The sequence below is a fragment of the Arachis stenosperma genome, chromosome 10 (assembly GCF_014773155.1).
Source record: "Arachis stenosperma cultivar V10309 chromosome 10, arast.V10309.gnm1.PFL2, whole genome shotgun sequence".
In the NCBI taxonomy this organism is placed as follows: Eukaryota; Viridiplantae; Streptophyta; class Magnoliopsida; order Fabales; family Fabaceae; genus Arachis; species Arachis stenosperma.
Window position 1 is genome coordinate 113385658 of NC_080386.1, and position 22470 is coordinate 113408127.

Below are 22470 nucleotides of genomic sequence, written 5' to 3' on the forward strand. Positions count from 1 at the left end.
AAGGTCAATATCAGCAATAGAAAGGAATGAAGGCTAGTTACCTGCCTAATCGTATAATCGCCCAACTATGCAATATCCATTACTGAAAGTAAAAAGCATCATCAAGAATTTAAACTTCCAAGCTCTAATGGATACGGCCTACTAACATGAGGCTTTTTTTTTTTTTAATTTTAATCAAGTTACCATGAGTTTCATATGTCAACCTTTTAGCTATAACTAGAATTTGAACCCAATATATTTTATAGCAAGGTATATATTGTTGTCACTAGACCAGACATTGAGTTGGTCTATGTAGCCAGAAAAATCTTATATTGGACTAAAAAAATCAAAACAAAAAAATAAGATAAAGAAAATTAAATAAAAAATACACTACTGAAAAGCATTAGAAATTTATAACTAAAACTCAAAATTAAATTGTTGCTTGAAAAGATAAGTTTCAACATTTAAGTTAATAATTCAACGACCATAACTCAATCAACTTGTCCTACTCTTGGAAAATTATATTAATTTTTTGGATAATTAATAGTGAGTTAACCTTTTTTTTAGTAATTTTCTATTCTATTCCATAGAGATCATCTTTATTATTTGATGAGGTTGATTTTGATGAAATAAAATAGAAATATTAATGAACAAAATTATATTGACTATCAAAGTATTAAATGAATAGATAAATAAAAATTTATTATAAATGTTAAGGATAAAATTAAATTAAACTAAATATTAAGAATATTTTTTGTTTTTATAAATTAAAAAAAACTATATTCTTCTCATTAATTATTCAATTTATTTATTTTATTGATTTGTAATATTATTAATTAATATAATTTACAATAATTACTCTATTAAAGAAAGGGACAAATTTAAAAGGATCAATGATCAATGAGATACAAGTATACAACTTTGTTTTTCATTGGGTTTATGAGAACAACTCATATAATACATTAGAGAGTACTCTGCTTCCATCATTTTTAATTATTGTTCTAAGTTTTAATATTCTAAAAAAATGTTAGGGACAAAATTATTAAATATTAAAAATATTTTTAAAATTTGTAAAAATGATTAAAATTAAAAAATAAATTTTACTCTTTAATTATAATTTTTTTTATTTTATCCATCTCTTGGTTTTAAAAGAGATTGACCTAACATGTATAATGCACTGTCATATAATTAGTTATTTGAATCAAATTATAAAATTTAGGTTGAATTATATTCTATAAATTTGATTATTTTTATAGAGGATATTTTGGGAAAAAATTGGAAATTTATAGCAGATGGATCAGATTTATTTTTCAGAGTTAGAGGATAAGCAGCAGCGGACACGACAGTAGCCTCCCTGCCATTGTTTGTGTGGAAATGGTGTCACTTGCCACCACTCCTGCGCACGTTAGCAGCAACAACTACTTTCGAGGCCGATCAACTCTCAACGCCAAACAGTCGTGTGTGCCTATGACAGTGAGGTGTTCACTGCAACCACCAGTTAGATTCCATTACCACGAGAGTCGTCGATCTCTGTCTATCTCCGTCGCTCTCTCTTCTTTCCTTCTCACTTTTCCTAACAGTACGTTACCTCTCATCTTATCTTATGTCATCTCATATTTAGCACTCTCAAATTATGTGTATCTTCTGCAATGTTGTAGGTGCTCTTGCTGAAGGAAATATTTTCGATAAATATGTTAAGAGGTAGCAATATTTTTAATTTTTTATATATCATACTCTTAGTTTGAATTTTTTTTCTTTTTTATTAATCATATAGTTTGAGTTTCTGTCTATGTAGAAAAAAACTCGATCCTCTAGAGACGTATGTGCCAGCTGTCATACTTACACGGTTCCAGATCAAGGATTTGGGTAATTTTGACAAAAACTGATTGCTTGTATTTTGAATCGGAAATCTAGACAAGGTTGTAATGCATGCTTATATATAATATGGATTTGTTTATTAGAAAAAACAATAGAGGGTGATGAACCCCAGTTTGGCCTATGCCGCTCTTTACTTCGTTCTGGACCTGCAGCATCCCTTCGTGTAAACATTCGCGCAGTAAGTTAGAATTTCTTACATACATTTTCTTGTTCTTTCTTTTGTATATTAAAGATTAATTAAAACTTTCATAATTTTTGTTTTATAGATGGCGCAGTATGCATTTGACAGTGGAAATGGTAAAACTGCATTTAACAACGTCGATGAATGTCTTAGGTATTTTCATTTGTTACTCAATTTTCACTGATAACAGAGTTTTATAACTTCCATAACTATCCAAACTAACAAAACTCTGTTTTTTGAAAGGTCGCTAGAAGAACTTGATTCCTTGCTTCTGCATGCTTCAAGAAAGGATCCTGAAGCCTCGGTCAAATCAATGAAAGACAAAATCAATACAGCGCTTACCGCTATTGACAGGTGAATTTATTTTAATTAACTTTGATTTGTTCGTTACACGTTGACAGATATATTCTTAATAACTTGTTTTTGTTTCAGTCTCTTACAAACTGTGCCTTCCGATGTGCTAAGTAAAGGGAAGGTTATAGCTGATTCATACAAAGACCCTGCTGAAGTAGAAACAGATACTTCAGACCCTAATTTAAAGCAATTAGAATCAATACTATGACTAGTTAAAAAAGCATTTTCTTCGTCCAACACTTAATTATGTGAGTTAAAACCTTCAAACATTGTGAACATATTTTTTTTAATAATTTCTTATTCTATTTCATTGACATCGTTCTTATTATTTGATGAGATTGATTTTGTTGAGGCAGAATAAAAAAATATTAATGAATAATCAACCTGGATTGGTTGAGTGATCACTGCACTCGATCAAATTCCACTTTAGGTAGACAGTAATTTGACTGAAAAATTAAGTGAATAAAAAAATGGAAATATTAATGAACAAAATTGTATTGACTATCACAAAATTAAATAAATATAATTTACAATAATTGCTTTGTTAAAGAAATGGACAAATTTAAAATGATCAATGATCAAACTTTCAATGAGATACAATTTGTTTTTCGATTCGATTTACAAAGACAACTCATATAGTATATTAGAGTACCTTGACAAATTTAAAATGATCACTGATTAAACTTTCAATGAGATACAATTTGTTTTTCGATTCGATTTACAAAGACAACTCATATAATATATTAGAGTACCTTAGGTACTCTGTGTCTATAATTTTTAATTATTATTCTAATTTTTAAGCAAAATAAAATAAAATATATTTTGTAAATTAATATTAAAATTATCAAAAAATTTTATATAAAAATTTTAAAAAATACGGTAAATTCTAAGAATATATTTTTTTATATAGAATATATTTTTTATACGTTAATATTACAAAAATAATCAAAATTATAAAAAAAAAATTTGAAGTAGAGGATGGATTAAGCATAACACTGAGAGTGAATATATAGTGATGTTTCGTTTCATGTTTGAAAAGCTACTTGGATTATTCTAACGGTCATTAACCGTCTTTTCTTCGTATATAATCCATTAGAAATTTTATTTTCTATTTCTGATTCAAATTTCAGTCTTTCTCTTCTCTACTCTATTCTTTTTTCTCTTTTCTCTTCGCTCTAGAGGAAGAGGGAGAGTAAAAAGAAAGAGGAGAGTGAGTGAGTTGCGACTAAGGACAAGGAATAGATTCAATAACCATGGATAATCCTTGCTTTGTTGTGCCGTACCATGATCCATATGATACTCCTCCACTCAGTCCGAGTTTTTTCAACATTTCCAACCCTACTCTTCTCGATCTTACCAATGTCTCCAGTGGAACCAAACCCAGTCACTCTCAACAAAAGAGTAATGGAATTCAAGAGGCTAATCTCCAACCAACTTTTGATCCGATGATTCAAGATAATAACTCTGTTGGAGGAACAGGAGGGAATAACTTCGAATCAATTCCTTTGTTACAAGTGCATTCTGAGGAAGGTCTGTCGCATGATTTCAACAACGATGTGAATACAATTACGCTGTCCCATTGGCCCCTACCACCAGTCCCGTTTTCTTGTAGCTGTTGTAGTATCCTCAGAGAAATTGTTCACACCAATGGTATGGAGTATGGACTTAACTTTTTCTATTATATAATTTTATCACGTGTTCCTCTTGATATATCTTACTAATGTAATTAATTGCAGGATTTAACTTTACAAAAGTTGAGATTCATGGAAGGCCCGGCTTGATCTCTCATGCAATTCAACATCCTACTGTGAATGGGGATTTTGTTTCCACTAGCAACCTTCAATATCAAATGATTGAGTATGTTTTTTTTTTCAACAATTAACTTCATGCATGCAATCTATTATTCTTCTATTTGATATTTTATAACCAAATTTCAATTTTTGATAGTTTTTGTAGGAGAAGCATTGATGACGTGAAGAATTTCCTAGTTGAGTATTGCAGAGTACAAAGTGCAGCAGGGTACTTTATGTTACAAGATCCACTATCTGCTTATTATGAGGCCCTATGCACTGGACTTGAATGGGTCGAAGAGTTCAGCGATGACACTGACGATTTGAATGCAAGCAATTCAGGTTGTTCTTTATCTCCCTGTTGGCAAAATGTTATGCTATGTTATGTTGTGTTAAGTTTCAAACATTTTATTAATGGGTAATGTAGATGATGAGAATGAACAAGTGGCTGACAATGGAGTAGGAGCATCAGGAAAGGCTCCTAGAAGATTATCTCTTTCGGAACAGAGGGATAGAGCGGGGAAGATGAAATTGGACGATTTTGCCCCTTATTTTCATTTTCCAATTGAGGAAGCATCGAGGCAAATGAATATCTGCCCCACCGTTGTGAAGAAAATTTGCCGTAAGGAAGGATTATCACGATGGCCTTACAGAAAGGTAAATTTCATTGTTTTTTCTTTCAGCTATCATATGCAATGCTAATAATGTATTGCTTAAGATGCTCCTTTTGATGTGCTTAGCAGATCAAAAGCACTGTAAGGCAGATCTCACAACTTAAGAGAACGATGGAATCAAAAGATGAAAGGTCAAAGGCAAGAATTCAGGCAGAGATTTACAGGCTCCATCTAAAATTAAGAGAGATTTGTGCTGGACGATACCCATCTGGAATAGTTATACCATGATTCAATTGTAAATATGTAGATTTAATTTGTAGGATGAATCTCTGATTTAATTGTAAATATGTACGCGAGAGTTTTGTGATTTTTTCCCCCTTGTAAATAGGGTGCGTATTTGAGTTGACTTTGTGAATAATGAATGTGGATGATAAATGATAAAATGTAAATATTTTTGTACATATGTACGCGAGAGTTTTGTAATTTTTTTCCCCTTATAGATTGCAAATTTAGTTTTGTAACAAATTCATTGGTTAATCTATACTTCATTTTACTTTTGTTCTTTCGTCGAAAGCCCAGACAACCTTGAAAAAAAAAAACAGAACAAAGAACTGTTTATTTTTACTTTTACATAATAGAAAGTTGAACCAAGAATAATAGCAAAAAAGAGAACCATGGCCCTCTTACAAACTTTGATAATCTCTTATTGCTCCTACAGCTTTACATAAATAAATACTGACTACAAATTGGTAATTTTATACATTAAAGATCAAAGTATATATTATAAGCAAAGACCTATTTGAATGCACCAAGTGCAGCCAGTGTGTCATGATATTAGTCCATGCTTCATGACCTTTTAACATTGAATAGATAGCTATAACTTACAAAAAGGAGCTTGTTGGTCACAAATACAATTCGGATTTCTGAGATATAATTATTTCATGGATGCCAAATTTGTACTCATACTGTCATTATAAAGATCACACCGCCTCTTATGCATCTTTTAGACTGTACATATCCATGTTTGAATGGATGGAAATAGATTTATTATGTGGCCTTTTTGGAGGTCTGAGACCCATGAAGTTGTAGAAGCAACGAGTTGCCAACCACGAAGATGGAGCTCAAAGCCATCAACCCTCCTGTGATCAAATATCAGGGGTGACAAACATAAATGAACACTTAATAGGTGATAGAAAAGTACATCAATAAATAAGATCAAATATATTGGGGCTAATAGAACTATTTGTCTCGCTAATATGTGAAGGTGTTGCTTACCTGATAGTGAAGGTGTCATGGCAAATTCAAATTGGGGAAGTAACACTCCAGCAGCAATGGGAATGGCAACAACGTTGTAGGCTACCGCCCAAGATAAATTTTGGTACACTTTTCCCATGGTTGCCTGTGCAAGGTCTAGTGCATCAACAACCTGTAAATAGAAAAGGCATTAGCTATAACTATGGTTTTTCGAGATTGTAGCATGGCATATTTGCATCTCTCATACGAAATGAAGTGCAGTGAAAGCAGAAAAGTTGATGATTCTTTTTTTTTCTTAAGCATAAATGTGAAATAATAAATCGGCATAAAGAAATGCCATACATGAGAAATTTTGTTTCCAAGAAGTATAATGGATGCAGCATCAGAGGCAGCGTTCTCTTGAGCTTCATTTTGTAGAGCAATCCCAACATCAGCTACAGCCAAAGAGGGTGCATCATTTATCCCATCACCAACCTTTGAGAAGAGAGGGGAAAAAAAATGGAACGTCGCAGTAAATGCCTTTTATCTTAGCTGAAAATCAATTTTTACAAGAAACGCGCACACACACACACACTCTAAAAGGGGTTGCTCAACATTTTATTGAATTCTAAGAGCACGCTCAATTATCTCCAACTTTTAAGTGCTACCAACACCTTGTATTGCACATCAATTTGCCACCACTTTATGAACTCTGAACTTTTACCATACAATGATTCCATATTTGAGTAAGGCCAACATATATATATATATATATATATATATATATACATACATAGAGAGAGAGAGAGAGAGAGAGAGAGAGAGAGAGAGAGAGAATGGGGGGAAGAGGGGGGGGGGGGGGGGTCTTAAGTGAGGATAAAAATGATCGTACCATTGCAACATGATGTCCAGAAGCTTTCAAAGATGAAATAAACTTAGATTTCTGCTGTGGGGACAATGATGCTTTCATAAAATCGCTTCCAATCCCAACTGTCTGTGCTATAGTTGCAACTGCCTCTTCCCTGTCTCCTGATAACAGGACCATTTCAATCCCCTTCTGCTTGAGTCTTCCAATCAAGGCAAAAAAGTCAGCCAACACAGAACAAATGTAGCATAACAAGAATTCATAAATATATTAAATCCTACAAGAAGTACTGTGCAATCAATTTGCATCCCGTTAATAGGAAAGTAAACAAGAAGAAAAGAAAAATCAATCTTTTCTTTTTACAAATGAACATGACAATGTTAATTGTGCATTTTGTATAATGCCATAGAACTTTTTAATATTTTTGCTTGAAGGTACACAAACAGCATTAAACATACCTTGCTACGGTAGATTGAGCATCTTCACGTACAACGTCAGATATGGTAATAGAACCAATGATGCCTTCTCCCTCACGTCCAACATAGACAACAGTTTTTGAATAGTTTGAAGATGTCTCTGATGAATGATTGATCAAAGTATGTTCGAGATTCACTAAATCAGAGGGGTTCATTTTAATCTGGAAGCGATCATGGACCCATTCTAAAGATCCAACTGCAACTAAACGCCCATCTATTTCTGCCAATGTTCCAAAGCCTGGTTCTACCAATTGCCCTTGTGTAACTGGAAGGACCAGCTCTAATGACTCAGCTTTATTGATAATAGCCTTTGCAATTGGATGAGATGCTGTTTTCTCCACCGCAGCAGCAATCTGAAGTATTTCTGATTCTCCATAATTAATAGAGCTAACCGAGGAGACAACTGGTTTTCCTTTGGTGAGGGTTCCGGTCTGAAATTGGAGTGTTTCAGTCAACCTACTACTTTTGTACTTAGAGAGCCTTTCCTTCTTTATTCATAAAGAATATTTAACTTAAGCCACCAGTGTAAGAAATTCATCCTATTAATGTCATTAGTTATTTAGGACGAATCTTGATTTGCAATGACACCCATGTATGGATCCTTACCCTATTACGCATGCATAAACATAGTGGCATATGTATGTTTAGTGAAGGAGAAAAGGGGAGGGGTGAGACAACGATAATAGTCCATGGACTTGGAATTTACCTTGTCAAGGGCAATATAATTTATACTGGCCAAGCGTTCTAGCACATCTCCCCCTCTAATAAGAAGTCCTTTTCTTGCCCCTAGTCAATTTTCAAGATGTGTTATGCCTACTTTGTAAAGGCCGGTTAAAAGATACTACTATGTACTTAAAATTCTGAACCAGATTATCAGGCCATAATATTTCTTTGCAATATAATTTACAAATTTAAGTATTTACGCAAAAACTACACATCTGCTTCCTACTTCAAAAGCGTGGAGAGAGAGAGAGAGAGAGAGAGAGAGAGAGAGGGAGGGAGGGAGGGAGGGAGAGGGAGAGGGAGAGGGAGAGGGGGGTTCAAAAACATTAGTATTAGAGAAAATTGATTCAGTATTTGAACAAACAGGTTTTATAGCATGACTTGTGGAGTATACATTTCACATTTGGAATCAATATTCAAGTAACTTTGAGTAACATGTATGTTAAGTTTAATAAATGCAAAAAATATGGGCAACTTACCAAGGGAGGTGCCAACCAGGATCGCTGTAGGTGTGGCAAGACCCAGTGCACAAGGGCAAGAGACAACCTGCAAAAGGGAAGACTCTTTATTATTTAAATAACAATTAACTCAAAGTAAGTTAGAAACACAATGCATGGTTGTCCTGTGTGATAATTCTCCTTTATACAGGAAGATTAAGTTGTATTCATGCTCTCATCTCTGTGACCCAACTTTTCTCTTCATCTCTTTTATTCACATTCTTGCCATTACATACACAGTTGGTTTCAGATAGATAACATTTCAAATATTGCCTTGTAGCAGATGTCTGAGAGCTGAATAATGTGAAGGGTGAAGGCTATTTGAAATGACTTAAAACTTTTAACACAAAAATATGCAAAATATTAATAATTAGGTTATAGTATATTTGTTGTCCATGAAATTTGTCAAAAGTAACTCCGCCTATGCTACACCTACAGTACATAGCCGGTCTCAAGCCCGAATAAAAGGGGAGGGTTGTGTTAGGCCTTCGACAGCCAACATAAAAACTTAGTCGAATATTTATGACATGGATTAAAGGCATTATTGCGCTAAAGCTAGGTCGTTGCCCAGAAGCAATGCGCTGTATGGATCGCGTACAGTGTCAAAATGAGCAAGAGCCGCAGCATTAGCGCCCGGGTGTAGTATTAAATGAGCAAGGGTTCCCGCGTTTTCGTGAACAGACGAGGGTAAATAAGCTAGTTCACAAATAAAAAGGTAAAAGTCGGTGCGACAGAAAGTTGAGATTTGGAACATGACACATAGGCACTCTAACAAGAAAATTCATAGAGGTGGTGGATACCATAACAAGGAGAAAGATTGACATCATGTGCCTACAAAAAACAAAATGGGTCGGCGCGAAGGCTAACGAGTTGGATACCTTCGGATTCAAACTTTAGTATACAGGAAAAGTGAAAAATAGGAATGGAGTAGGTATTATCGTGGATAAGCAGTGGAAGAAGGGCATAGTGGATGTCAAGAGGGTGGGTGATCGGATCATCTCTATGAAACTTGTGGTAGAAGGAAGTACTTTTCATGTGATTAGTGCCTATGCACCGCAAGTGGGTTCGGCTAAGCAATACAAGATAAGGTTTTGGGAGGATCTAGAGGATTTGGTCCAAAACATATCTTTGGAAGATAAGATTTTCTTATGAAGAGATTTAAATAGCCATATTGAAAGAGAATTGACTGGGTATGGAAGTATTCACGTAAGCCATGGTTTTGAGGTGGTCAATATCGAGAATAAAATTATTTTGGACTTTTCTTCAACCTTTAACCTTGTCATCGCAAATGCATGTTTTAAAAAGAGAGACAAACATCTTATATAACCTATAAGAGTGACATGACAAACTCTCAAATAAACTTCTTGTTGAGGAGAGTTGACCAAAAATTTTACATTAATTGTAAAATTATTTCGAGAGAGAGATTAACAACACATATAGGATGCTTGTCATGAATTTTCGCGTTGAGTAAAAGTTGAGAGAGAGTTTAACAACACATATAGGACCCGATAAAATTCCGATTGAAATTTGGAAGGGCCTTGAAGAGAAAGACATCAATTGATTGACCAAGTTTTTTTAATGAGATTTTAAGGTTAAAGAAGATGTCAAATGAGTGGAGAAAGAACACCATGATACTTATCTATAAAAATAAGAGGGATATACAAAGTTGTAAAAACTATAGAGAAATCAAATTCATGAGTCATACCATAAAGTTATGGAAAAGAGTAATAGAACGGAGGATGAAACAAGAGACACAAGTAACAAATAACTAATTTAGTTTTATGCCAGACAGATTCATCACTGAAGCTACATACCTATTAAAAAGGATGATAGAGAGGTATTATAGTAATAAAAAGGATCTACATATAGTGTTTATTAATTTGGAAAAAACGTACGATAGGGTACTAAGGGAGGTCTATGGAAGGTTTTTGAAAGGAAGAGAGTATGCAATTAAAGACATGTATGATGGGATATAACTAGTGTGAAAACTCAAGATGATGTGACAGAGAAATTTTCTATTAATATAGGAATTACACTAAGGATCATCCTTAAGTCTATACCTTTTCACTTTAGTCTTGGAAGTACTCACAGAGTATATCTAAGAACCTGTGTCATTGTGCATGTTTTTTGCCTATGATATCGTCCTTATAGAAGAGTCAAGGAAAGACTTAAATAAGAAGATGGATTCATGGAGAGAAACTCTAGAAGTGTATGGTTTGCACATAAACCGTAGCAATACGAAATATATGGAATGTAAGTTCGACCGCCGAAGGAAAAACCCTAATACAAAGGTAAAGATTGGAAAAAATATCTTATAAAAAGTTAAAAATTTTAAGTATCTTAAGTACATCATACATGATAATGGATAGATTGAACATGATGTAAATTATAGGATGTAAACAGATTGGTCAAAATGACAGAGTGCGTCTGGTTTTATATGTGACAAAAAAGTGTCTTTAAAACTTAAAGGTAAAGTCTATCGTACTGCTATCAAACTGGTTATGCTTTATGGTACAGGGTGTTGCATGGCCAAAGGAGAGCACGAACATAAGTTAAGTGTGACAGAGACGATGTTGAGATAGATGAATGGTCATACGCGATTGGATAGAATAAGGAACGAATATATAAGAGAGAGAGTTAAAGTAGCACCTATTGTAGAAAAGATGATAGAATCGCGTTTCAGCCTTTCAGGTGATTTGGACATCTGAGAAGAAGACCGACAGAACACCCAGTCAGGAGGGTGGATGAGATGGAAGATGGACAAGTGAAAGACAGAAGAAGACCTAAGAAGACTATCCATGAAGTAGTCAAACGAGATTTACATGTAAACGGTTTCTCTATAGATATAATACACGATAGAACTCAATGACGTCGTTTGATCGATGTGGCCGACCCCACCTAGTGGGACAATGTTTGGTTGTTGTTGTTTGTTGAAATTTGTCAAAAGTTTCAAAAATGCCCCTAAGATTTATTTTGTTTCAATTTTATTGCAGAAATTTTCAATTTGCATCAAATATATCCTTGACAGCTAAATTTTTAAGAAGTTTAGGACCAATCTAACAATAATGCATAATAACGATATCTGATATACTTGTGTTAAAGGTTGTTCTTGTAAAATTATTGCTGAATTGGTCATAAACTTTTTGAAAAACTAGTCGTTAAGGAATAAATTTGGTGTAAATCGAAAACTTCTAAGACAAAATTAAAACAAATAAAAATTAGGGGTATTTTTAAAACTTTTAGCAAACTTCAAAGATCAAATATACTTTACCCTAATAATTATCAGCCATGGTCTGGTCATATCAAGAAGAGAAGCTAAGAACCAGTAGAACAAAGTGATCAATGCTCAAGCAACAGGGAAAGAGAAGTCAATCAGGATGATTAGTTTTCATCATAGATCTGAAGTAGAATTTTAAAATCACTCACCAAAACATCTACAGCAAGCTTTAAACTCAAAAGCAAAGGATCCCCTTCTGGGCCCGCAATATCATTGAGCAAAACATCAGGAAATATGTTTGATCCAATATAGTACCTGGAGACAATTGCAAGAAACTTGTTAAAGCTAAATGGTATAGGAGCCATACATGAATCTTTTTTCCTTAGAAGAATTAAAATTGAAAGATAATCATAAATCTTATTGCCAGATTCCGAGACAACTTTTTTTTTTCTTTTGATGTGTTAGAGGCAGAACTATACGGTTTGGATTAAAATGTGAAAATAAATTAACAATAGTCTCGTCTCCGCTTTGTCAAATAAGCCCCAACATTTGATATAATTGATGCAAATCACACGGCAAATTTTTTTAAGGAAATATAGGCAAAGCAGAAATAGACTTACCAAAATGCAAATGTTGCTGCTGACATAGTCATTACGCTGTATACAAATGGCCCTGCTATGGAATCAGCAAGCCTCTGTACAGGTGCTTCACGTGACTGGGCATCCTCAACCTAAATATACAAGAAAGAGCCATGAGTATGACAACATTGGGGAAATTTTCTCTGCAAATGTTTGATTTCCATCTATTCCCTGCATCAATGTGCTTTCAGCCAGGCAGTCTTAAACCATCATTCCCGGATGTGCATGATTTGAAATCATATGAATCAAGTAATTGACAATTTATTTAAATTAGCATACATTCTCCAATAAATCTATAACAATTAGGCCTGGAAACAATTATATGATTAACTGGAAAAGCAAAAAATTGAATTGTTATGAAATAATTTGAAAAAAGCTCTAAGGGCTAGCAGAATTTATTGTTTTTGGCCAGCACTTTTAGCCATTAGTCCAATTCTTTTAGTCTAATAATCCAACAATATATTTTTAGACCACACTTTTAAACATTGATGGCTAACTACTGGCCAAAAACAACAAATTCTACTGGCCCTCTAGCATTTCTTATTAATTTTAGATAGCATCTCTCTACTAATCTATCACACAAGACGAAATACTAACCATGCGTACAATCTTGGATATCATTGTGTTGGAGCCAGATGAAGAAGCTTCAATCCTTAAAGGTCCATCCTGAAATAGAATTTGTATGGCCAATCAATTAGATTAGTAACAGCACTCTGAACCAAAGGTAGAAACAAAATTGCACAGGAGCCCTAAATGTGAATGTAGTGCAACAACATAAAATTCAATATACAAGTCTCCATATAACCTTACCCAATTAATAGTTCCTGCAGAAACTGTGAGGCCTTCCTCCTTAAATACAGGAAGTGATTCTCCAGTAAGCATGGATTCATCCACAACACTTCTTCCTGAAATGACCTTTCCCTGCCCAGGTATTTCTAGCATTAGCAAGCAAGAGCATTGAACCAACAATTTTCATCAGATTCTCAATCTTAAGATATGAAGGGATGCAGTTCATTAAAAGCATAGAAGACTTGAAAGTTGAAACTGCTTGTCAGGACAATGTCATTATTATACTTTATAAGCTACTGATGATTGGGTCAAAAAATCTACCTGGTCATGGGCACCATGAAATTACTATGCATAATCGAGATGATGATGCTAGAACTTAACTCAGGCACCACAATACTGCTTTATCTGTTTCAATAAAATAGGCTGAATTTCGCTAAACAGTCAGAAATGCTTACATCTATAGGAATAGTCTCTCCAGGCAACACCAACACTGAGTCACCTACTCGGATATCATCAGTTGGGACTTCAACGCAAATTGTGTTAGAACCGAGCACACTCTCTGTAGATGGTGAACCTTCCGATGAAGTAACCACAAGTCTTGACTGAGTAGATATCAATGACTGGCAAAAATACACAACAATGGAATCACATAACACTAAATAATGGAAAAATAATTAAGTTTAATAATTACTCCAACAGAAAAATGACACCCTTTACAGGGGAAAGAAAAAAACTATAACTTGATGTATAATACTCATAAATGATGCACTTATTTCAACCAGAGTTCCCAATCTGGATTATTCATTTTGACATATGAAAGTGATCAAAAAATGGAAATAGCAGTCGTAAGATTGAAATTTTAAATAGAAAATCAATATATTTCCTAATTTACATTGCTTCAACTTGCAAAGCCACTTGCATTTAGGCTTCCAAGAAATAAATTTTCACCAAAACTGTTAACGATATCCAACAGAGCCTACAAACATTGGAAATTATTGTTCTTGTAAGCATAAATATGATTCCAGATTGCTGATAGCAAAGTATAGAAAACTAGAAATCGACGGGTTAAAGATCGGAACAAAAATAAATATTTTCAATTGCAACAAAGATGCAAGGGAGACAGAAGAATCTTTAAGGAAAAAAAAAGGGGTCCAACCGTCGAACACAAGGACTAAGAATACAGTACAGGCAGCATTTTAGACATTCCACTGTGGGATACTGTCAGATGAAAGAGATGAACAATAATGCAACTTACAAGGAGTTCATTCATATCACTAGACGCCTGAATCCTTGCCTTTTCCTCCAAAGAACGTCCAAGAAGCACAAAACCAAGAAGCATGACCTGCATGCTAAAATACACAATCCCTACATGAGAAGCTTACTATTGACATGAACAAGAAAACGCCAATTAGAGAACAAATAACCTATGAACAAAGTGCTAGATCAAAATGAATATTTTCCAGTTTCAGATATTGGAACATATGATTGTATGAAAGGAAAGAAAGTCACCGGCTCATCAAAGAATGTTGCATCCCAGGCCAACCCGGGATTCAGTAGTGATATCTACAGAAAGAAGATGAAGTTTGATTAATTCATCAAACGAAAACAGGAACTTGGCAGTCTTATAGCTTAGCAGAACGGTCAAATTCCAAAGAGAATCTCACCGAACTGATGATAAAAGCAGCTATAGAACCAAATCCCACAAGAGAGTTCATGTTTGGTGATCCCTTCCTAAATGCGTTCAGGCCATCAAAGAGTAACTCTGCATTACCATGAATGTAGTACATTAAAAAATTTACAAGTATATTCATAATTAATAACAAGAAGAACAAAACTGTTATAATACAAATAATTATTATTAACTAAAAAATAAAATACATCTTTATATTATATTATATATAATAAATAAACGTCATTTCCATTATTACATAATAATTACAAAAGTTTCGGTGATGTAGTGCCATAATTTAAATTTTAAAAGATGTTGCTGTATACGGAAAGCAAGATAGAAGAGAGATGAACCAACCTCGTCCTGGTCCCAAGAGAGCCCCCAGAGCTATACCACCTTTCACATATGAATTGTGAAGAATTTCCAAAACCGATCCTACGAATTATAAAAAGCAAGTTATGATCGTGTAATCCGAATTTAGTTTATTTATATTGGACCAGAATTAGCAGCTGAATTACCATGACCAATGTGAATCCCCAAAGAATGAAGAACGTGCGAAGCGTGAGATCCACAGCACAGCGCCACCAAAGCCCAAGCAAAAGCGACACGGTTGCGGCTTTTGGCGACGAGTTCCTCCTTCTTTTTCACAAGCTCCTTCCACTTCCTGACGTTCTCTGCAACTCCCAAACTCGACGCCCTTCGTTTCGTCGGAAAACCGCACTCGGTCAGCCTCCGGGCCAGGCTCTCCGCAACCGTCGCCGGCTCCTCCACATCCTTCTCCTCGTCGAGCCGCCTGAGCTTGACGGCGGCGGTCTCGGTTAACATGTTGACCACGACCGAGTCAACTCGGTCATCGGCGGAGAGGATGTTCTTGACTCGTGAGACGCAGGCGCCGCACATCATACCGGAGACGTCGAGCAGGAGCGGGGAGTCTGTAGTCTTTAGCTGAGCTGGCTCCGGCGAGGCAATCTCGGTGCGTGAGGAGTTAGATACGAGGAAATGTGGCCGGAGGAATCCCGGGTGGTGGCAGTTGCGGTGAATGTCATTGCGACGGTGATTAGTGGGAAGAAGGGGAAGGAACTGAACATGACGATTTGGTGCGTGGTTGAAGGAGATGTTGGATTTCGGGTAGAGATTGAGCTTGAGGAGTTGAGTCGTCATGGTCATGAACGGGGAGAGAGAGAGAGAGAGAGAGAGAGAGGGAAAAGGAGTTGAGAACGTGAACCACGAATTTATCGTGTTCAACTTGTGTCGCACCTACCGTCAGCTCGTTTCGGACAGAGTAAGGTAGCGGCGTGCGTCGAATATCTTTCCAATCCAAACATGCCACGAGTGTAATATCACGTGACATAAAATGTTTAGAACTTCATCTTGGATTAATAAACACACACTGATACACAGAACGAATTGCAATCAAATAAACGTGATTAAATTATTAGGAATACTTGTTAGGTTCAAAATATGATACTTTTTTTTTTTTGGTGACTAAAATATGATACTTTGTGGATAAAGAAATTAAAACTTCTACTATATTTAATAAATCACAATATGAAAATTGCCATGGCTAAAATCAATAATTTTTTTAAATTATCTGAAAAATAATTGTTCATGTATTATTTTCCAAAGTTCCTTTTCTTTTATAAAAAATTACCAATATCCAAGATAAGTGAAAAATTAATGATGATTGAATTTTAATGTATAATTAAATTTTGTTTTTGATAGATAATGTTATTAATAGTAAATGAGCATCAGATAATGAGGGGACGTAACTAACCGAGTTAGCAGAGGTATCTGTTGACCCAAAGGTGAAGTGTCCCAAATGATGTTTAGATAGATTAGTTAATAGAAATGGTCCGAAATTGGGATTTTTTTAAATAAATAATTTAAATATTTTATTTATGGATATAAATTATTGTAATTTATTTATCAATTTACATTTTTTATTTATTTTATTTACAGTATAAATGAAATAAATTTGTGCATATCTGTTTATACTATAAATAAAATAAGTCATATTTCACGTTGCACGTATTACGTTTACATACGTGATACATAAAAGAGAGCGATTAACACATATCTCGTTTACACTACAAATGAGATATTAGAAAAATTAACTTGTTTGCACTGTAAACAAGATAAAGTACGATAAATTACGAGCAGCTATAAAAAGATCTACAATTATTTTGTATTTTTCACAAACATTTTACTTCTTCTTTTCCTCCCTTTCTTCAATAAATTTAGTAAAAATGTCTAGTAATAGTAGATATATTGTTGTAAGTGTGTATTTCAATTATCATTTGAAAAACAGTTACACTGGTGTTATATTTGAGTATGATAATCCTACTATGTTGTACACTCGAAGAGTAAATTCTTTATCTGAGTTAAAGAATCTAATATTAACGAATTTCAGTGATAATGGGACAAAAGAGGTTGAAAAAGTTAGGTATAGGTTAGTATCACTGATGAAAAATAGAGTATTTCAGTTTCGTCTATTTTGCCTTGATGGCGATGAGCATGTGCATCTCACGTTTGATATCAACGGGAGAATTATAACGAACAAATGATGAAACTTTCTGCGGAAGTTGGTAATGTTAGTGGTGGTGGCCACTCAAATTTTTTGTCTAGGATGACCCACGTCTTGCACCATTACCGCTGCACTGTGCTAGTCTAGTGGTAGATATAGACGTGGACGGTAAGGAGTCCGATGAAGAGTATGTTACCAATAGCAATGATTGTGGTTCTTCTGAAAATGAGAAGGAGGAAGAGTTTGTACCAGAGATTCCAGTTGGTGCTTCAATTCGGTATCTTATGCATGTGCACAACCAATTGCAAAGTTATCACTTGTATCCAGTCCTATCATATATTGGATCTGGATGCGATGTTCAAAGAAACTTCATTTTCCAATATGGGTGGGGATGATTACAACATAGATGGTGGTGTGAAGTTTCGCATTGGTCACAAATTCAAAAGTAGAGAGACAGTCATACAAAGTGTAAAGAATTACAGCATTCGAAGAAGTGTTGAGTACCGAGTTGTGGAGTCGAATCGATCAAAGTAACATGTGCATTGCAGGCAATTTGCTAAAGGATGTTCTTGGAGTCTCCATGTTGCCCTTCGATAAAATCTCGAATATTGGTAAGCCTTACTTTATAGTGTAATGCATATTCTTATTTATCATGATTATTTTGGTTTTGAATGCCTATCGATTATATTTTAATTCGTTAGGAAATGGGTAAATTTGGCAATCCGCACACCTGTTTAACCCCACCATATCTCAAGATTATCGACAGTTGGATAGTAACCTTATATATAGTGTCTTCCTTCCCCTCATACAATCCAACCCATCAATTACTCTCCCTAGTTTACAAGGTGCAGTTTGTAAGCGAGATCTCTGTTAAAATGACAAACATTTTAATAAAAAATATATTTGATATATTAAATATTTAAAATCAAAAGTAAAAATTTAAATTTTGAAAAATAAAAAGATAAAAATTATAATAAATTATTATTTCACATTTCATATTTAGTTGGATTTAGAATTAAGTTAAATACGTAAATCCATAAATATATTCAGAATAATTAACTTTATAAATCAAACATTTAAAAAAGTTATCGACATAATAAGGTGAATAAATATTCACTAAAATAAGATATCTAGCATATTCAAAATTAAAATTAAAATATAAAATTCGAATTAAAAAAATAAAAAAGTAATAAATATTTACTAAATAAATTAAATTAAATTTATTAATTAATATTTATTAATAATATATTCCACCACCTAACAAATGCTAATAACATGACAACTAACTTATTTTATGTTACTAAAACACCATCTAATTCAGTCATATATAATAGATACTAAATCTATAAAAATACTCCAACTATAATTATATGCTTATTTAACTAAAAATGAAAATAACAACACTAATCTAAAAGTCAATTGCTCCAGCGATATAATACGTTATGTTCAGGCGGTTGATGTCATTGTCTTGTGCATCTTTGTACCATAATGTCATATTACCTCAAGAACATTAAAGAGAAATGTCAAAAAAAGAGAGAAAGAAAGTCAAAAAGGGTGTGAGTAGGGGCGGAGCTTAGTTTAGACAAGGGGGGCCATGGCCCCCAAACTTTTATTAAAAAAATTAGTAATATTTTTTAAAAAATAAAAAATAATTAAGTTGGCTCAAATATTTTACTATAACTTAAAATACCAAAATTCAATCTTCATCTCTTGCTTTTATTGCACAATAGTTTTTAGTTTTAAACATTCAAAACATGTTGGATTTAGACTGAATTGAGTGTATTCGCATTTCGCAACTCTCTATTCAATAAGCAACACTCCCTCTATCTTTGAGTTCAAATATAAAAAATTAGGTATTTTTTATTTATATAATTTAATATTATTTTATATTTGACTGTTTATTTAATTTAATTTTTTATATGATAAAAAATATTAGAATATTCAATAAGTATTGATACTATCGTATTTGTATAAATTGATAAAAAAATTCAATAAATATTATAAATTTTAATATTTGTTCTTCTAACTTCTTTTTTACATATTTTACAGGATATATATTCAAATTTTTATATAAAATAATCATAAAAAATCAAAGAATTGATGCATTTTTTAAGAGGAAGGTTAATATTTAAGAAGGAGAACATATAACTTTTACAATATCAACACCTGTAGATAGTTCTTCTATTTTAATAAATCACGAAGAAAGTGAGATACAACCTTCAAAAGTTCAAAGAGTTGCATTTGATTAGTTTGACCTTAATTTTTTGAAACGAGACCCTGGAAAAAGGCTTTAAATTTGGCAATATCACCCAAACCAGAGAGATTGGATTAGACGAGTTTATCTTAAATAGGGTTCATATCAAAAACATATTGACAATTTTTTTCTATCTGACCCCCCCAAAATTTTATTTCAAGCTCCGCCACTGGGTGTGAGAGTAACATGAGTAACCTTGTAAACAACTTATAGGCGCGGTCCTTGCTTATCTCGTTTATATTGTAAGCGAGATAAGCCCGTTTTACAACACGTGTACAAACGTGATACATGCAATACAAAACGTGGGTTATATTGTTTATGGTGTAAACGAGATAAATAAGAGAATACAGATTGATAAATAGGCTACAAGTTATCTATATCCATAAATAAAATATTTAAATTATTTATTTAAAAAATTCTCGAAATTAGGCTGCTTTTTCTTAATATTGTAGAAGATGAGTGATTTTCTTCATTAATTTTTGTATGCGTAAATTACACAATGCCATGGGAGAAAATTTTAAAGGTTAAGTATGATTTTGATCCTTAAAGTTTAAGTCGAAAATATTTTTTGTCTTCATCCTTTTTTCGTATACAAAATCGTCCATAAAGTTTAACTTGGTTTTAAAATCGTCATTTTTACTTAAATCTTAAAATTTTGGACCAAATTATTCCTAACAAAAATATTATAAAATAAAAAAATAAATAAAATAAAATAAAGAGAGTGTTTGAAAGAGAGAGAAAGAAAGAGAATACGGGAAAGAAGAATAAAGGGGAAAGGAAGAAGAAGAAGAAGGGTAAAGAGATAGGTGGTGACGACACTAGGGAGAGAGGACGGACATCGCACACCGCGTCGCCATTTATGCTCCTGCACCAGTGTTTGACGTCGACGCCAGCAGATTGGTGAGGGAGGATGTCACGCACAGCGTCACCGTTTCTGCTCCTACTCTTTGCCGCTCGCCGCTATTCCTTGCGTGGTCGCCATTGTTTCGTAGGGTTCCAATTTTTTTATTATTTTATTGATTCTTTGATATTTGAAATGCAGATTTCTTGATTCTTTGGTATTGATTTCTGTTTGTATTTCTTGTTTATTACATTATTAATTCTTCTATTTCTAATTCTTTCATATTTGTTGATTTGTTAATTACATTGTTGATTCTTCTAATTCTGTTTCTTTTGGTTATTACATTGTTTTGGCTTCTAATTCCATTATTGTTGTTGCTGATGTTGTGATGAAGAAGAAGAAAAAGAAAAAGCGAAACTGAGTATTTTGGTGAACAAAGTTTGTTGGAAAATAGCATTTTAGTTTGAAGGACGATTTTAAAATTAAACTAAACTTTAGGAACGATTTTTTATACAAAAAATATTAAAAATAAAAAAAAATTCAATCTATACTTAAGAACCAAAATCTCACTTAACCCAAAATTTAATATGTCAAAACACCACAAATTGAAATAACACTGCCGAATTGTATGTGTTTAAAATTTTTAATCATTTAAAGTCAAAACGGCAATGCTATTTTGTAATAAAATAATTATTTAAAAATTTTACTATTAGAAAACAACAATGCCGTCTTGTGAATGTTTTTTTTTGAATAAAAAAATGAAAAATAACAGCGATGTTTTGCCTATTATATAAATTTAAAAGTTGAAATTGGTCAAAACAATGTTAGCATTGTGTAGTAAAAGCAAAAAGTTATTGATATTTTGTACTAACACAAATAAAAAAAATATAAATTAACTATAAAAAGAGTCCTGGCATTATTTTGAGAACATATTACGGAGAAATAGAAGTGAGCAATACAAAGTTTTTTTTTTTTTTTTAGATTTTGAGAGTGTTATTTAGTAGTTGACTTTATATATGTTGAGTGAAAAAAAATTTGTGGATAAATGTATTGAGTATATTAAATGGAGAACTATGTTAGTTTAAAAAAATATGACAATAGTTAGATTTTGCATGATACATATGAAGGTATGAGTTTTTTATGTAAAAATTCATGTGTTATTGTTATTTCTCTTTCGATAACATTTGAAGGACATAATAATATACTTTCTCAAATTGTAAATCATCAAATACTGAATAGAGTAATAAATATTTTGTACAGGCAGCCTGTGCTAGTATTTGGTAGTTTCATTCAATTTTAAATAATGCATGTGGTTGATAAAGCTAGTATGCAAGAAAAGCTTTTGACCTACCATCAAATTAGAGCAAAAACCTCACTTATCAAGTTATATGTTGAGTTCGAAGAAATCGAAGATGTTGATTTTTCAGAACCCAACATAGATAGAATGGGTTATAATCAAGGTTTTGAAAACCGGGTCGGACCGGCCGATCGTTCTGTAAACCGTTGAGAAAAACGGTTCGGACAAAAGGCAAAACCGTAGATTTTAAAAACCGCCATCAAACTGATGAACCGATTAGGAACCGGTCGGTCGAACCAAACCATGACCCGACCGAGTTTTGAAAAGGCAATTAAACGTCGCCGTGTCACTCACCAGCAATCCCTAACTCTTACTCTATCGCACAAGTGATGAGCGGATAATTTATACGCTTTTTGGCATTGTTTTCAGTATGTTTTTAGTTTGTTTTAGTTAGTTTTTATTATATTTTTATTAGTTTTTAGTTAAAATTCACTTTTCTGAACTTTACTATGAGTTTGTGTGTTTTTCTGTGATTTCAGGTATTTTCTGGCTGAAATTGAGGGACCTGAGCAAAAATCTGATTCAGAGGCTGAAAAGGACTGCAGATGCTGTTGGATTCTGACCTCCCTGCACTCGAAGTGGATTTTTTGG

General features: G+C 33.4%; 3 protein-coding genes across 4 annotated transcripts; 2 read left to right on the forward strand and 1 right to left on the reverse strand.

The window, feature by feature from the left end:
• Positions 1 to 1281: 1281 nt before the first annotated feature.
• On the forward strand, positions 1282 to 2687 carry LOC130956090 (uncharacterized). The gene is made up of 7 exons (XM_057883120.1): positions 1282 to 1558; positions 1638 to 1680; positions 1775 to 1845; positions 1941 to 2035; positions 2124 to 2191; positions 2282 to 2392; positions 2471 to 2687. The coding sequence occupies exons 1-7, from the start codon at positions 1354 to 1356 to the stop codon at positions 2598 to 2600; spliced, it is 723 nt and encodes a 240-aa protein (XP_057739103.1). The 5' UTR covers positions 1282 to 1353; the 3' UTR covers positions 2601 to 2687.
• Positions 2472 to 5219, forward strand: LOC130956088 (uncharacterized). Of its 2 annotated transcripts, none has more exons than XM_057883118.1 (6): positions 2472 to 2640; positions 3523 to 4042; positions 4129 to 4249; positions 4340 to 4524; positions 4610 to 4839; positions 4926 to 5219. In XM_057883118.1, exons 2-6 carry the CDS (start codon positions 3646 to 3648, stop codon positions 5082 to 5084), a joined length of 1092 nt encoding a protein of 363 aa, XP_057739101.1. In that variant the 5' UTR covers positions 2472 to 2640; positions 3523 to 3645; the 3' UTR covers positions 5085 to 5219. The 2 variants fall into 2 exon arrangements, with proteins under 2 accessions (XP_057739101.1, XP_057739102.1); XM_057883119.1 differs by having other exon boundaries at positions 4349 to 4524.
• Positions 5220 to 5450: 231 nt separating this feature from the next.
• LOC130955247 (copper-transporting ATPase PAA2, chloroplastic) lies at positions 5451 to 16127 on the reverse strand. The gene is given in 18 exon segments (XM_057882070.1): positions 5451 to 5849; positions 5851 to 5935; positions 6072 to 6222; positions 6393 to 6524; positions 6922 to 7096; positions 7353 to 7801; positions 8077 to 8156; positions 8573 to 8639; positions 12017 to 12122; positions 12428 to 12537; positions 13043 to 13111; positions 13256 to 13366; positions 13690 to 13854; positions 14490 to 14576; positions 14744 to 14797; positions 14899 to 14996; positions 15261 to 15338; positions 15422 to 16127. Coding segments are annotated over 18 exon segments (2727 nt in total). The 5' UTR covers positions 16071 to 16127; the 3' UTR covers positions 5451 to 5788.
• Between the last annotated feature and the right edge of the window lie 6343 nt (positions 16128 to 22470).

Excerpts from the sequence above, each read along its gene's own strand:
- LOC130956090 (XM_057883120.1), top strand. The coding sequence starts at position 1,354 with ATGGTGTCACTTGCCACCACTCCTGCGCACGTTAGCAGCAACAACTAC. Across the intron at positions 1,681-1,774 it reads TTCGATAAATATGTTAAGAG|AAAAAAACTCGATCCTCTAG; the intron begins GTAGCAATATTT and ends CTGTCTATGTAG. Across the intron at positions 2,036-2,123 it reads TTCGTGTAAACATTCGCGCA|ATGGCGCAGTATGCATTTGA; the intron begins GTAAGTTAGAAT and ends TTTGTTTTATAG.
- LOC130956088 (XM_057883118.1), top strand. The coding sequence starts at position 3,646 with ATGGATAATCCTTGCTTTGTTGTGCCGTACCATGATCCATATGATACT. Across the intron at positions 4,043-4,128 it reads AGAAATTGTTCACACCAATG|GATTTAACTTTACAAAAGTT; the intron begins GTATGGAGTATG and ends AATTAATTGCAG. Across the intron at positions 4,250-4,339 it reads CTTCAATATCAAATGATTGA|TTTTTGTAGGAGAAGCATTG; the intron begins GTATGTTTTTTT and ends AATTTTTGATAG.